Here is a 14,612-nt window from a genome sequence, read left to right as displayed (position 1 = left end):
ATAGCACCTGAAACCTGCTGCTGTAACTTGCTAATTGGGACTTTCCTTGTTCAGTAACTTAAAACACTAATAAAATCTCTTCCAAAATGGAACATGGTATTTGGGGAAATCTGAATCTGTGTTCCTGCCCGTGGTCACTCATATTTGGCTCTAAAATAAACGATCTTATTCCCTTTAAGTTGACACTTCTCTCCATTAAAATCCTAGGTTTATTCCCTGGACCACCTACCTAGATTACTGTCTCATGACCACTTGGCAGTTCTGACAAAATGAGTTCTCTTTTGTCAAAATTGCGTATGAAATGTATGCAAGCACAGGTGTCTTGTTGAATTGAACCTGGCACCTCGTATATAATAACTCGATCAGACTTTACACTGAGGTTTTTTGAGACAGGATTTCATTCTGTAGGCCAGGCTGGTCTTGAATGCACAAGAACCTTACTCTAGCCTCCTCAGCGCTAGGATAGCAGGCTTAAGTATCCCAGACTGGCCTCAAAGTCTCTATATAGCTGAAAAAGACCTTGAACTTCCGATTCTGCTGCCTCTACCTCCACAGAACTTGGGAGTTTGCCACAACACCCAGTTTATGAGGTGCTGGGAATGGAACTAAGAGTTTCAGGTTTGCTATGTCCTCAACCCCTAAGGGACACCCGAACATGCTCATATATTGATGGAATAGTATCAGTTTTCTATTGCCCATGAGATAAACCCGATGCAAAAGTCAGAAGCGGAAAGGGCAGGGGACAATGAAAACAGAGCAAACAAGATTCCCTCTAGACTACAATTCTCTAAGGAGTGTGATGAGGGCTGTCTGCATAGGGTCTTGAGGGGCTCCGTGGACATGCTGAAATAGAAACCGGGCGCAGAACGGCCCGAATCATCAAGCAGCAGCTACTGTTTATGGTCTCTGAATGCGGTTTCTGGTGTGTTATATCAGGCGAAGCTCAGAACAGCCAGTGTCTTACTCTGTATTCCCAGGTCCTGAGGATTAAACGCATGCTTACGCAAGCTCTCCACTACCCAGCCAGACTATTTCGGCCCTTCTTTTCTTTCTTTGACAGGGCTCACTATATTGCTCAGGCTAGACTCTAATTCCCGCCTGAGACTCCGAAGCAGTTCTGATTTCATGCCTGCGCTATCAGAGCTAACTCCACGTTTTCCAAACTTTACACGAGTTTACAAAGGAATGAGAATTCTCCAAAGACCACGGGGCCAAAGAAACCCGCGCTGACCCCTTCGCGCAGGCGCACTGGAGCTCGCTGGGCTCTTCGCTACCCAGAATTCTTGGGGCGGTAGAGACCACTCGCTCAACAGAACGGGGGAGTCCCGGGTAGCGAGCCCTGGGCTGTGCGCCGGGAGTTCCCGTGAGCCTTTGCCTCTCTCACCCTCTCTAGTGTGAGAAGTGGTCTATTCCGGCCCCTTAAGAGTGGGGTGCACACGGGCCCCAGTCTCTCGTCCTCTGTAGGCGCTATGAGGCTCTCTTCATGTGTTTCCTGTAGTTGCCTCTGGCGCGTGGGCCTAGCTGAGCGGAGCCGGCGCGATGCCGCGCTGGCCCGGCCTCCCAGCCCCACCATGGGCCCTGCGCAGACCTGAGGGTGCCGGGTAGGTCGGGATCTGCATCCCGGGTCGCCGCGTGTGGGTTGGGTGTCCGCTGCTCTGATGATAATTGTAATAGGAAGTGCCGTCCGATTCGACAACTGACGACCTCCCTTCTTAAGCTGACCGCAGTGGCACAAGCCACAGCGATGACTGCTGATCACGAGTGTGCGAATGTCGCTGCACTCTTACCCTTTTAACCTTTCAGATGGGGGAATTAGCCGAACGTCGAGTAGGAGCAGTACCCCACCATGAGGTAAGAGTTTCTGGAGGTAAAATTCTAAAATTGTGATTTCGCTACCTGTAGATCTCCCCTCCCCGCCACAGCCTCCGCTTCATGCATAAAGAGTCTCAGCAAAGTTTCTCCTGGCGCTGCTAAGAGGCCAATTACTCCATCATACTATCATAAGTACCTGGACTGTGGTGACAGGGAGTGTTCTGGTCCCGACACACCACGTGTGCATGGCCACTTGCTTGGTTTAAAAAGGGTCTGCAGTTGATGCCTGAAAGCATGTGTTGCTGTGGGGCAACGGAATGCTTGACTGCAATGATGAGATCACTAATAGGAAGTGCCGTCAGAAGCGATAACTGACGATAATTATTCCTGGCTGACTGCAGTCAAGCCGTCACCTGTTGCTGGTGTTTAGGACTAACTCGGTCTGAACTAACAACTACCCTACTCACCTAGGTCGGAGATTTGGAGCGCAGGACTGTCAGCAGCTGTGGCCTCCCATGAGGTAAGGATAACATTAATTCGCGTGCATCAGTCCATCCTGACTTGGAGTGCTTGTACTCAATACTTGTGCTTGGGAGGGTGGGGGGAGCTAAATCAGGGTGGAGTGCATAGGTGTATGTCCTCCATGGAGGCTGAGTAAAGGGGACTAGACTTGGAGGTGGTTGTGAGAATCACCTTGTGCTTGGTGGGAGTCAAACCTGGTTGGGTGGAAAAACAACCATTTATGTGACAGTTTGTATAGCTCACCTTGCCATTTGGGTTCCATGGAACCTAGCTGGGTTGGTTTTGCAGAAGCAATCTCACTGACTGTATTATTAGTAGCCTGAAAAATACATACCCTTTGTAAGGTCTTCGATGCTCTTGTTAGGTTGTGCTTAAAATGGGGTTCCAGTGGGGCTGCCACTAGAAATAACTTTGCCCTATTTCTATAATCTTAGGATTGTGTTCATTTCCTCAAGTTTTGAGAACTGAATGCTGGAATGCAGCCTGTCTTGGCAGTACTGGTGAATGAAGGAGGAGGTAGGTTTGACCTGTACGGTGCTTAATCTCAAGCAGCTAGTTGTCCTTAACTCTGATATCAAATGATGAGATAACCTAAAATAGCTGGAATTACCGGCAGATTGGTAGTGGTGAGCCTATGGTTTTCTGAAGATATCTTTAAATGTTGGGAATGCCATTGGTTGGAGTTTGAAGCAAGTGTGATTCTGAAATTTAGTTCTTTTGCAGGCTCTGTCCAGAGGAGTCAACAGCAACAGGGCTACCATCAACTGAAAGCTATCACCTTTTGAGCATCCTCATGAAAGTACTCCCAAGTGTGTGTCTGCCAACCTTGTTCTGGTCAGGCACATTTGGTCATCCCACCCCACAGGAGCTTCTAAACCTCTTAATAAATGCTTATTAACAAAATTGGTTGCCGCTGTATTGGGTGAATTCACTCACAGGTCAGAATGTGTTTGCAGTTACAGAGCTCTATATAATAAAGCAGGATCTTTGGTATTGGTCCTTAAAAACATGTATTTGAAGAGTAAAAGTGTCAGGTGTTGAGTGGTCCAGCTTTAGCACTGTAAACTTCTGGCCAGTCTAAGACTTGGGCCAAGATTCCAAAGCATGTAAGGCACCCACACTGAATTCCTGTCCCTTGGCTGCATTTAGGCAGTACCATGTAAGGAAGGCCCCAACCTTGCTCAGATCCTATAAGCCTTACCTGGCTTGTAAGGCTTTGCTTCCCTCAGCTTGGATTTTGTCTACCAGTTCCTGGTTTCCTTGGAGCATTATTGGGAAATGGCCATGGAGACCCCAATTTAGGGCTGAACTAGTCTTGGGAACCTTCTGTTATGATAGGAAAACTTGGAAAGCCATTCCTGAGCTGATAACCAGCTGGTAGGAAAAGTTGTGCTGGTTGAGGGGTAAAGGAACTAGGTATGGTACTGCCCTTCACAGTACGATGCCTCCCTCAATCCCCCCTAGTCAAAAAGGGACATCTGTAGCTTCAACTGCATTTTCCATACTTTTTCCTCTGAACCACACAGCATCTTCAAGAGGCCCCTTTGAATTGGGAGGGTGCTCCAAGGGTCTTTAAGGGGGCTCACTATCATGGTGGGAGAGCTTGGTCCAGCTGCATAAAATTGGGAGAACTGGCTGAGTGGAGATATCCCAAAACCCTTACAGCAAGAGGTGGCTTCTTACTGGCAGGTACTAGGATAAAAGATTACTCTGATGTCATCCTGGTGGGTGGGGTGGTTCAGACATTCTGATGGGAGAGGCCGCTAACCTGCCCTAGCCATCCTGACAAGTTCTCCCTACTTCAGGTCATGTCTGAGTCAGTCTCCCTGCTCTCATGGTCTCTGGTAGGTGTCACAGGGCTTCCCCTAGGGTCCTGCTGACTTGTATCTTCCCTGGCCTCTTCCCCAGTACCTGGCCCCTCACCCAGCTCCAGGATGGTTGGTAGGTGACCCTGTTTTGGAGAGCGCTTACGCAGGCTGAGCAGGAAGGGCTGGGGTAAAGAGAAGATGTCCACATTGTTGCCCAGGTCAATCCATGTGACATTGGGGAACTTGCTGGGATCCTTCAGGGTGTCAGTGAGGTCCCTCAGCAGAGCCCTGGTCAATCGGTTGCCATTGAGGGCTAGTGTGGTGAGGCGAGGCAGATTACTGAGTGCTGGCAGAAGCTGCAGGACCATGTCATCTGTGAGGCCGGTGAAGCCCAGCTCCACACTGTCCACTTGCTCTCCACAGCGCTGAAGATAGCTCGTCACCCTCTCCAGGTCACGCGAGGTCAGTGGGATGCCTGACAGATCCACCATGTTGTCTGGAGGATTCCCAGCTAGGAGGGCCTTGAGACTGAAGGAAACAGAAGGAATAAGCAGGCTAAGCAAGCATGGCAGGCTATCACCACAGAACTGGCCTCTGCGTAACTCTGGCCTGGGACCTCATTTCTCCTATCCCTTGCCAGGATGGGGAGACTGGAGTCTGTAGCATCTGCTTCAGGCTCAGCAGAGTGGGCAGAGCATGAAGTTTGAGGCTGTCTTTCCAGTAGCTCTCCAAGCCTATGTTTCTGTATGATGCTTTGAGTTTCCTCTTAACTCCTGTTTCCTACCCTGTGCTCTCTAGCTAGTTCTACCTAGGTCTGTGCTTCATTCAGTTGCTTGCCTAATAAAAAGTTAACCATTATCAGTGTTACAACAGTGCCTCTTATAGGCAGATGAGTAAATGATGTCACTGTTAGCCATTTGGGGTTGAGTTTTCACAATTGAGTGGCAGCTGACCTGCCTCCAACAGCAAAGCAAAAGGACTCCTGGAGGCTTGATGCTTTCATCTCTTTCCTTGCTATCTGCCCCTCCTTGCCTTGGTCTGGAGGCCAGACCACTTGGCTTGATGGCACCCTGCAGATGGCTCAACTTGCTGCAAGAGTGTGCCGATGCTGGCGCCTCAAGGGTCACAGCTTTACCAAAGCAGCTACCCTGGGGCCCTCTTGAAGCTGGGAGATGAACCCATTTTGTTCCTTGGATTTGAAGACAAACCTCTTCAAATTTAACTGCCTAGAATCCTGCCTGGAATTTGTTGGTTATGACATTAGTGTTGGGTTCTACACCAGTGTCAGTCATGAAGCCAACCCAGCATTGTGAGGATGGTTAACAAGTCTATGCCCTGGAGTCAGGGATGGATTTGAATCTATTCCCAGTGATTATCAAGTTCAAGATTGGCCAGTCAAATGGCAAAATTCGACTCCACACTCTAATCATTTGTTACAGCCCTACTATGTGTCAGGCAATGTCTTAGGCACCAACATCACAATGGTGAAAGAAATGGAAAGGAGCCCTGTTTTCCCTCTATCATGGGAGACTAAGAACAAATAAGATGACAAAGTAGCTTTGGGGCTGTGGCTGTGTACTCTGAGGAGTAATACGTAACCTGATGTTGGGGAATATTATTTAAGGTGTGTGACTTTTGTTTACGATGCATTTTGTTTACTCTGTGAAGCTGTGTTACTGTGCTTGTCTAAAACACCTGATGGTCTAATAAAGAGCTGAACGGCCAGTAGCGAGGCAGGAGCAAGGATAGGCAGGACTGGCAGGCAGAGAGGATAAACAGGAGGAAAAATGAGGAAGAAGAGGAGCAAGAGCATAAGGGAAGGAGGGCGGCAGGGGCCAGCCACCCAGCCAGTCATGGAGTAAGAAAGAAAGAAACGCAGAAGTAAGAAAAGGGAAAAGCCCAGAGGCAAAAGATAAAAGGAATAATTCAAGAAAAGCCACCTAGCAACAAGCCAAGCTACAGCTGGGTATTCATAACTAAGAATATGCCTCTGTGTGTGATGTGATTGATTTGGGAGCTGGGTGGTGGGTCCCCCAAAAGAGAAAAAAATATTACAATAACCTGATGTAAAGCAAAAGCAAGCATGGGCCATCAGAAGAGCTGACTAAGAGTTCCAATCCAAGTAATGTCAAGGGGGAAGTCCCTGAGGCTGTCAAGTGCATGTGTATGTGTGTACCAGCAGGAAGGTCCCTGTAGCCCAGGTGAGGTAGCACAGAGAGGTGAAGGCAGAGGAGGCACGGGCAGATCAGACAATGCCATTCAAGTGTGATGAGAAGCCACCTGAGAGGAATGAGTAGGTTTCATTAACAAGGTTCCCAAATGGAGAATGGACTTAGCCTCTGTGTGTGGGCACTGGCAGACAGAACTAGCTGGCCCGGGGCTGGCACATACCTGCTATTCCAGTACTTGGAAGAAAGCAGAGGCAGGGGCATTGTGAGTTTAAAGCTAGACTGGCTTACATATTAAGACTCTAAACATCTCAGAAAGCCAGGTATGGTGGTGCACACCTTTAATCCCAGCACTAAGGAGGCAGAGGCAGTCGGATCTCTTATGAATTTGAGGCCTGTTTGGTTTGCATAGTGAGTTCCAGGCCAGCCAAAGTTACATAACAAAGACCTTGTCTCAAGAAAAAAAAACAAAACAAACAAAACAACAAAAAACCCAAAGCTGAACACAGCAGTATATGCCTTGAATTCTAGCACTTGGGAGGCAGATGGATCTCTGTGAGTTCAAGGCCAGCCTCGTCTACACAATGAGTTCAAGAGCTATCCTTTGATTGAGACCCCCAAACAAACAAACATCCCAAATCAATAAAAGAAAGAAGGTGCAGGGGTAGGGGAATTGGAGAGGTGGCTTGGCAGTTAAGAACACAAACTGCTTTTGTGGAGGACCTGAGTTCAGTTCCCTGTCAGGCAGCTCACAACTGCCTGGAACTTCAGCTCCAGGGGGATCCGATGCCTCTAGACTCTGCACTCACAAGTATATATCACTACACACACACACACACACACACACACACTAATTTTTAATTTTATTTAAATTTGCCTACACATGTATTTGTGCACCATGTGTGTGTCTGATACCCAAGGAGGCCAGAATGGAGTTGGATCTCCTGGAGTTTCAGATGGTTGTGAGTCTACGTGGGTGCTAGGAATCTGAACCCCAATCATCCGCAAGAGCAGCCAGTGCTCTAACTCCATGAGCCACCTTTCCAGCCCCATGATGGGTAGTTTTAATTGTCAATGTCGAGAAACACATGGGAAGAGCCTCCATAATTGTCTAGATCAGGCTGACTTGTGGGAATGTCTGTGGGGAACTGTCTGGATGCTTGTGTTATTTGACACAGGAAGACTCAGGCTAAAGTTAGTCCAGGACTGTCTGGGTGGAAAAAGAGCTGAGAGTTAAGCATGCATGCGTTCATCTTCTCTCTGCTTTTGACTGTAGGTGTGACTAGTGGCTTCAATTTCCTGCCATCTTGACTCCCCCACAATGATGGACTGTAGCATGGAACTGGAAGCAACCTTAAAGTTGCTGTTGTTAGGGTGTTTTACCAAAGCAACAGAGAATGAAACTAGAAAAGGGAGTGCACTTGTCATTTGCCGCCCACTGGGAGCCACTTGGATGATCTGGGCACAGAACCAGGGCCTTGCCAGTCTTTGAGAAGGCAAGCCACTCACCTGTGTCATTTGTAAAGCCTGCCTCTCAGCTGGGTTCCCTTGTTTCCTACCATGAGACATTTTCTGTGTATTGTGTCTCAAGTCCTCTATCCTCTTGGTCTTTAAGAGGGTCTTTACTGCTGCACGGCTGAGACAAGGCTAGACTCTAGATCCCCTGGAAGGATATTCCAGAGAAGTTTCTGGAAGTGGTTTGTGATGGCCACAACTTGAGGCAACCTTCTTGGCTTAGCCTCCAAAGTACGGAATTGCAGAGGTACCCCACCAAACCTGGTTTCCATCCCAGAATACTAGGAACACCAGGGACTAGAAATGCCTCATGTCCCATCCCCACCTGTCCATCTGCAGGGCATGCTCCCCAGCTCCTACCCCAGGGACCTCCTTTTCAGCATCTCTCATGTACCTGGAATGATCAAATTACTTCTCTAGTCCTTAAATCCACCACGATTTTACCTCCTTCAAGTAGAATTTACTGACATACCCTCTGGCTTTGGTCCTTCCTTGGCATAATCCTCCCAGGAAGGGTTATCAGTCAGCAGGACTGGGGTAGGGCAGACTATAGGGACTGCCACTCACCAGGCCTGTGGCTTCCTCTTCACCAGCCCTCGATGCCTCCTCCACTGTGAGTGAGGGCTAAGGTGGTAGGTCAGCTGCCGGCACAGCTTCTCCATGGCACCCAACGCATCACCTTCCTGCAGAGGCAATCACAGGCATAGGTCTAGGTCTGTGAGGTGACCCTGGAGGACTTTGAGGTGCTCTGATCCCACTCTAGACTCTCAGGGGGCTCAGCATAAGGGAGGCCTGCTCTGCTGGCCCCAGTGACTGCCTTTGGCAGGAGTAGTGGGTGCAAGTGTGTGTGTGTGTGTGTGTGTGTGTGTGTGTGTGTGTGTGTTTGTTGCTAGGAGTCGAACCCAGGGCCCCAAACATGCCACACAAGTGCTTTACTACTGAGCTACTCTCTGAGTCTCTGCCTTGTGATTTAGTTGCTATCACTGGAAAACCTGACACATTTAGAAAGTCTGAATTGCAGGTGGTCTGACCATGACTGGCTACAACAGAGCTGTTGAGCCAGAAATTGTACAACCCCTGTCAGCTCGCAGTATCCAGAGTCATTTTGTTCACTCGAACGAACAATATATCTTTGAGTGCTTACTAAGAAGCATGGCTATGGTCATGAACAAAGGTTCTCATAGTTCACATAATAAAATGACTTGTTTTAACTTATGTCTTTCCCCAATGTGGGAAAACAGAAACCTGAGAGGGTCAAGTCTCCCCGTGCCCTGCAGTCTGCCCATCTACAATACCTGTCTGCTTCATTAGCATTTAAAAATATTTTTATTTCATGTGTATGGATGTTTTGTTTATATGTATGATGGTGTACCATATGCATGCAGTACCTGCAGAGGCCAGAAGGGGGCATCAGACTCCCTGGAACTGGAGTTAGAGACGATTGTTAGCTGTTATGTGGGTGCTGGGAATCGAAACAGGGTACTCTTCAAGAGCAGCCAGTACTCTTAATTAATCTCCCCAGCCCCCTCTCTTCTTCTTTTTTAAAATGATACATTTATTATGTATATAGTGTTCTGCCTGCATGCCTGAACTCCAGAAGAGGGCACCAGATTTCATTATAGATGGTTGTGAGCCACCATGTGGCTGCTGGGATATTGAACTCAGGACCTCTGGAGGGGCAGTCAGTGCTCTTAACCTCTGAGCCATTTCTCCAGCCCTCTTTCATCAACATTTTTTTGTGACGACCCTGATTAACATGGGGCTGAACTGTGTCCCTTTAACGATTATATATTGTTTCTCTCTCTCTCTCTCTCTCTTTCTCTCCTCCCTCCCTCTCTCTCTCTGGACAGTTTTTCTGTGTAGCCCTGTGTGTCCTGGAACTCAACCTGTAAACCAGGCTGGCCTTGAACTCAGGGCTCCACCGCCTCTTCCTTCTGAGTGCTGGAATTAAAGGTGTGTGCCACTGCTGCCCAGCTCTATATTGATTTCCTAACCTTCAATTACTCAGACTGTGACTGCATTGAAAGACAGGACATTTAAAGGTAATTAAAGGAAAAATGAGGCCATTGAGTGGACTTCAACTCAATACAGCTGGTGTGTTTAGAAGTGATTAGGGCACAGACATGTCCAGAGGAAAGATCTATGTAAGCATGCAGGGAAAAATTCTTCACAAAAGACTAGGAGAAGCCACGTCTGGCCTTCTGACCTCTACAACAGTGAGAACATTAATTTCTGTCAATTAAGTCACCCGATTATACACTGGATTAACTGCAGTGGAAAGATTTAATAGAGAGACACCGACTCCATCTCAAGGAGAATCAATTCAACACAGCTCCTGTACCAGCTCTAAGCTGGGAATGGGCACGAGTGTGCTCCTGCCAGAAGGCCCAGCCCTGAGGGCAAAGAGCCAGGAGCACTGGAGCTCCAGTGCAAATCACCAACAGAAGGTGGTGAGGTTCAATGCATCAAGCAGTATCAGCTTTTCAATTACGATTACCACTGCCACTCTGCTACTGGAGAAGCAGCCTATGAAATCATTTAGAACATGGGACTTGGGACCGGATTGTGCAATTTCATGTCCTGGTTTTGTCTGTGGCTTTGAGCAAATTAATGTGACTTCTCTGTGCCTTCAGTGCTCATCCGTAAAGTAAGTGTGTGTGTGCGTGCGTGTGTGTGTGCGTGTGTGTGTGTGCGCGCACACACACACACACACACGCACGCACGCACGCACACACACACACACACACGCACGTGCACGCGTCTTCACATGGGTTTGGGGAATTAACTGAGTCACTACTATTCAGGTGCTTTGTATAGAACCCAAGCTTGCTCAATGAATACAGCCTGTAGCTGTGCACACATCCAGGAATTCAACCAACCACAGATCAAGAGTACCCAGAAAAGCCAGACATGATGCACATGCCTTTAATCCCAGCAGAGGCAGGAGGATCTCTGTGAGTCTGAGGCCAGCCTGGTCTACATAGTTCCAGGACAGCCAGGAGAGACCCTACTCAGAAAAGAACTATGTCTGTTCTGAACATGGACAGACTCAATTTTTCTGTCATTACTCCCTAAACATGGCATTTACCTTTGCTCATTGCAAAGGAGGGTGGACCTGTATTACACTGCTTTATGAAGGGACAAGTGCATTTGGTACCTACATGGTCCTGGTTCGTACTCACCCTCCATGGAAAGACCAGTGTGGTATCCTGAGCTGCAGTGCTGAAGACCAAAGGTCATTTCTGCCTGGGCTCAGATGTAAGCTGGTTTTGTGTTTTGTCTTACTGCGTAGTGCTGGCTAGTCTGGAAACCACTATGTAGATCAGGCTGGACTCAAACTCAGAGACCTAACCACCTCTGCCTCAAAAAGCATGAGGATTAAAGGCATGTGTCACCATGTCCAGCCCTTAAACTGAGTTTTTAAGAATAGATGGATAGCAATTTTTCTTTTAATGGAGAAAGGAAATCTGAGATATCCCTGAATGAGGAGCAACAGTTGGTGAGGGGAGTTCTACAGGCATGAAGCAGCAAGTAAGAATCTGGCCTGGGCAAATCCAACCACCCCCAAGCTACCACTTGTCCAAACCTTCCTATCTCTCACCTGGATTACAGCAGACACCAAGCTAGAAATGTACCGAATGCCTACATTCCAGAGCACCACATACCTCACCACCCCCATTAAAGAGGGGGGAACTGAGATTCAGGGAGCTGTAATTGTCGAACAGTAAGAGAAGAAAGTCTGAGCAGTAGGACAGGAGTGGGGAGGCCTGCAATTGCAGGCCTGGAGAAGTGAAGTCCATCTAAGCCGGGAGCCATCGCAGTGGCCTGCCACTGAAGAGACTGCTCTGGAAGGGACCATCTTGTTCCTCACAGCAGTGTGGCTGGCTGACAAACGGGCATTGCTCGCCCACTCCAGCCAATCTCACTGAACCCCTAGAGTAGACATCAGATTCCTAGACTCAGGTTCTTGCTTAGCTTAGTCACACAGGGTGGGAGCAAGGGACACAGACAAGAGGGTGTTGTAAGGGAGTCAGTATAGGGGAATGGTGGGTGAAGTTAAATCCTGGGATTTTCTTACAGGGAGATGGGGTGTGAGAGCTGGGAAGTTGAGAGGGTGACTCAGGCCATGCCCATAGAAGGGACTGAAAGTGACAGAGGTCATACCCAGGTTAGAGAAGGTGTGGGCAGAATGCAGACGAAGGGATAGGGAATCTGGGCTAGAGAGCTGGGCAGAAAGCACAAGGTCCGTGATAGTATTAACTGTCAATGAGACAGGAGTGTGGCATTGCCTGGGAGATGGGCTGCTAAGCACGCCTGTGAGGCATTATCTTGAATATGTAAAGTGGGGTAGGGAGAGTCATCCTTCAACCAGGAAGACACATGCATCTCGGTGTTTTGATCCAATATGCAATGTGTCCAGTTACTAACTTCAAGTTCTCTGACACTTTGACCCACCCCCCCCCCCCGTCTCTTGAACTGTAAGCAATAATAAACCCTTTTTCTCTTAAGTTGATTTTACCGTAGTACTCATCACATCACCAAGGGCTCCAGAGGAAAAGTAGGTGTAAAGGCAGGGTGGGGAGTGACCAGCTCCTATGGGGACATGCTGAACAGGAGGAGCCCATGGGACCTCCATCTGGGATCCTCAGGATCTGCTGAGCCCTCAGCCATGGAATGAGCTGGGGGGTGGGGTGGGGCAACACTGGGCAAGGAGACGGAGGAGGCACAGAGAAATAGGTGAGTGACGCAAAGGGATGAGGGTGGCTAAAGTCGCCCTTGGTGGCTACTGTATGGCCAATGAGGGCTTTTCCAGCACAGGCTTGGCAGAGGTGAGGAGTAGTGGCCCGGACTGGTAATGGTGACACCTGACTTTGGAGGCAAAAGAATCCGGAATGAGGATGGGACACGGCACAGAAGACGGCACACCTAGAGTTTATTTCTCACGTTGGATTCCCAGGGTACCTTAAAAGGCCGACACTAGTGAAGAGTGGGCAGGTCCCTTGGCAGTGGATCAACTTTGTTTTTAGTGTACAAAATAGTGTACATTTCATACATACATCATTACATCTTATTCATACTCTCTCTCCTACTGCTCTCCTCTGACCCTCCTCCCACTCGCTGGTCCCTTCAGGGGCTCTCTCCTGCTTCCATCACACACACACACACACACACACACACACACACACACACACACACGGAAAACCCCAATGTTTTGTCTGTCTTCGCTCCCATTCCCTCGCTTATTCCTGACTGCTCCCCGCCTCCCAATTCCTTCTTCCCGGATCCTAGTCCTGCAGGAAGAGTGATCCCTTTGAGCAGCTACAGGGGAGGAGCACGGGCTCAGGGGCCTTAAGGACAAGAGGAGCCAATGGATAGGATCGGGGGCACGCCCAGAAAGCATCATTTTGGGATTCTCTGGGCCAGAACTGTTGCCAGTTTTCAGAAGAAGCCAACCCAAAGCCCACAGCAGAGCTCCTCTGCTTTGGTTTCTCCTCCAATCAGTTCTCTGGGTTTCTGAATACCCGGGGCCACGCCCTCTCCCTCAGTTATCCAAGTTGGAGTAGCTCTGACCGCAGAATCTTAAGAGAACAAAGGCGTAAAGAGGGCTGGAAGTGCACAGCGTCGGCCACAAGGGGGCAGCCGAGCACAGGGCGAGGCTGCCACTACCAGAGAACCGGAGTCATTCTTGGTCTTCTCATTGGCCAAACAGGGACAATAGCTGAGCATGCCAGTAAGAGTTGAGTTTGACCTAAAAACCATAGGGACCAGTTCCCCTCTGCTTGCCTGAACTAGATAATACACCATGGGTCTTCTCTTGTTTTGTTTCTGTGGTGCTTGGGACCCACCCTGGGCAAAGATGGCAGGGCCACATTAGCACAAGCCACCCTTCCCTCCCTTAACGTTTACTGAGCATTTTAGATTTCACTATGCATCTCCTTCATTCACTTGGGCATATTCCTACCACTCTCATTTCACAAATGAGGGAACTGAGGCATACTGTTCAACATGCACCTTGTCAGTGGGAATAAGTTCAGATGTCCCCTGGCTCTTACTAACCTACACACTCCACTCCCCTTGTTAGAAATCTGGCCCTTTGCATATTCATTAAAGATGCTTTTATCCTTTCCCAACTCCTTCCCATTCAGGTTCCCTCAAGGCCTTCTTCCAGACGAGAATGGGATTGAGTGGGGCTGGCCCAGAAGGGAACGGTGTGTGTGTGTGTGTGTGTGTGTGTGTGGTGTGTGTGTGTGTGTGTGTGGGTGGTGTGTGTGTGGTGGTGGTGGTGGCAAGAAAGGACCACCAGCACAGAAGGCGACAGTGCAAACGAGACACCTTCTAGGAACTGGAACCTGGACAAGTGAACAGGGCCTGTGGATAGCCATGTTCCCTACCGTGTGGGAGGGTGGGGAGAGCCCTGCGCAGAGGAAACTGTAATGGAGCAGAGGGGGATGGATGGACTTATACAGCACGCTTGCTCAGTAGTTCCAAAGCCTCCGTAATGCTGGGCTGCTTGTGGGTCCACAAGACACTGGACTGTGTGGGTGTCTGTGAGTTGCAATTAACCATGCAGAAGGCTCAGCGTCAGACAGTGGGACACTCCTAGCAGCTCCTCCTCCCACCCATGGCGAAGGAAGGAGCGGGGGCATGGCACAATTGGCAGGACTCTGGGCTCTGCCAGAACTGCCCAGTGACAGTGTCCAGAAGCACTGGGGGAATTGTTTGAGGGACTTCCCCACGGTCTGTTGGAAAGAGGCTCAGGGGCTCAAGGCCAACCTACAGCCTTCCC

The 14,612-nt window shown here is 49.0% G+C and overlaps 1 protein-coding gene, 1 long non-coding RNA gene and 3 other non-coding genes across 5 annotated transcripts in view; 4 read left to right on the top strand and 1 right to left on the bottom strand.

Moving 5' to 3' along the window:
* The first annotated feature begins 1,484 nt into the window (after positions 1-1,484).
* On the top strand, positions 1,485-3,230 carry LOC127219751 (uncharacterized). Its single transcript, XR_007834286.1, has 4 exons — positions 1,485-1,851; positions 2,284-2,332; positions 2,769-2,850; positions 3,058-3,230. It is a non-coding gene; the product is annotated as an uncharacterized LOC127219751 (long non-coding RNA).
* Positions 1,652-1,723, top strand: LOC127219872 (small nucleolar RNA SNORD49). Its single transcript, XR_007834305.1, has one exon. It is a non-coding gene; the product is annotated as a small nucleolar RNA SNORD49 (small nucleolar RNA).
* Positions 2,139-2,209, top strand: LOC127219871 (small nucleolar RNA SNORD49). Its single transcript, XR_007834304.1, has one exon. It is a non-coding gene; the product is annotated as a small nucleolar RNA SNORD49 (small nucleolar RNA).
* LOC127219881 (small nucleolar RNA SNORD65) lies at positions 2,911-2,982 on the top strand. The gene has a single exon (XR_007834312.1). It is a non-coding gene; the product is annotated as a small nucleolar RNA SNORD65 (small nucleolar RNA).
* A 97-nt stretch (positions 3,231-3,327) lies between the features above and the next one.
* The window catches only part of Lrrc75a (leucine rich repeat containing 75A), a 40,433-nt gene continuing 29,148 nt past the window's right edge, over positions 3,328-14,612 (bottom strand). The window contains exons 3-4 of the mRNA XM_051180402.1: positions 8,393-8,508; positions 3,328-4,670 (exon numbers count right to left, since the gene is read on the bottom strand). Of these exons, the coding sequence (XP_051036359.1) occupies positions 4,136-4,670; positions 8,393-8,508 (651 nt within the window). The 3' untranslated portion in view covers positions 3,328-4,135. The remainder of the gene's footprint in view (positions 4,671-8,392; positions 8,509-14,612) is intronic.

Source organism: Phodopus roborovskii, unplaced genomic scaffold, assembly GCF_943737965.1.
Source record: "Phodopus roborovskii unplaced genomic scaffold, PHOROB, whole genome shotgun sequence".
Lineage (NCBI taxonomy): Eukaryota > Metazoa > Chordata > Mammalia > Rodentia > Cricetidae > Phodopus > Phodopus roborovskii.
This window is presented reverse-complemented; position numbering and strand designations above follow the sequence as displayed.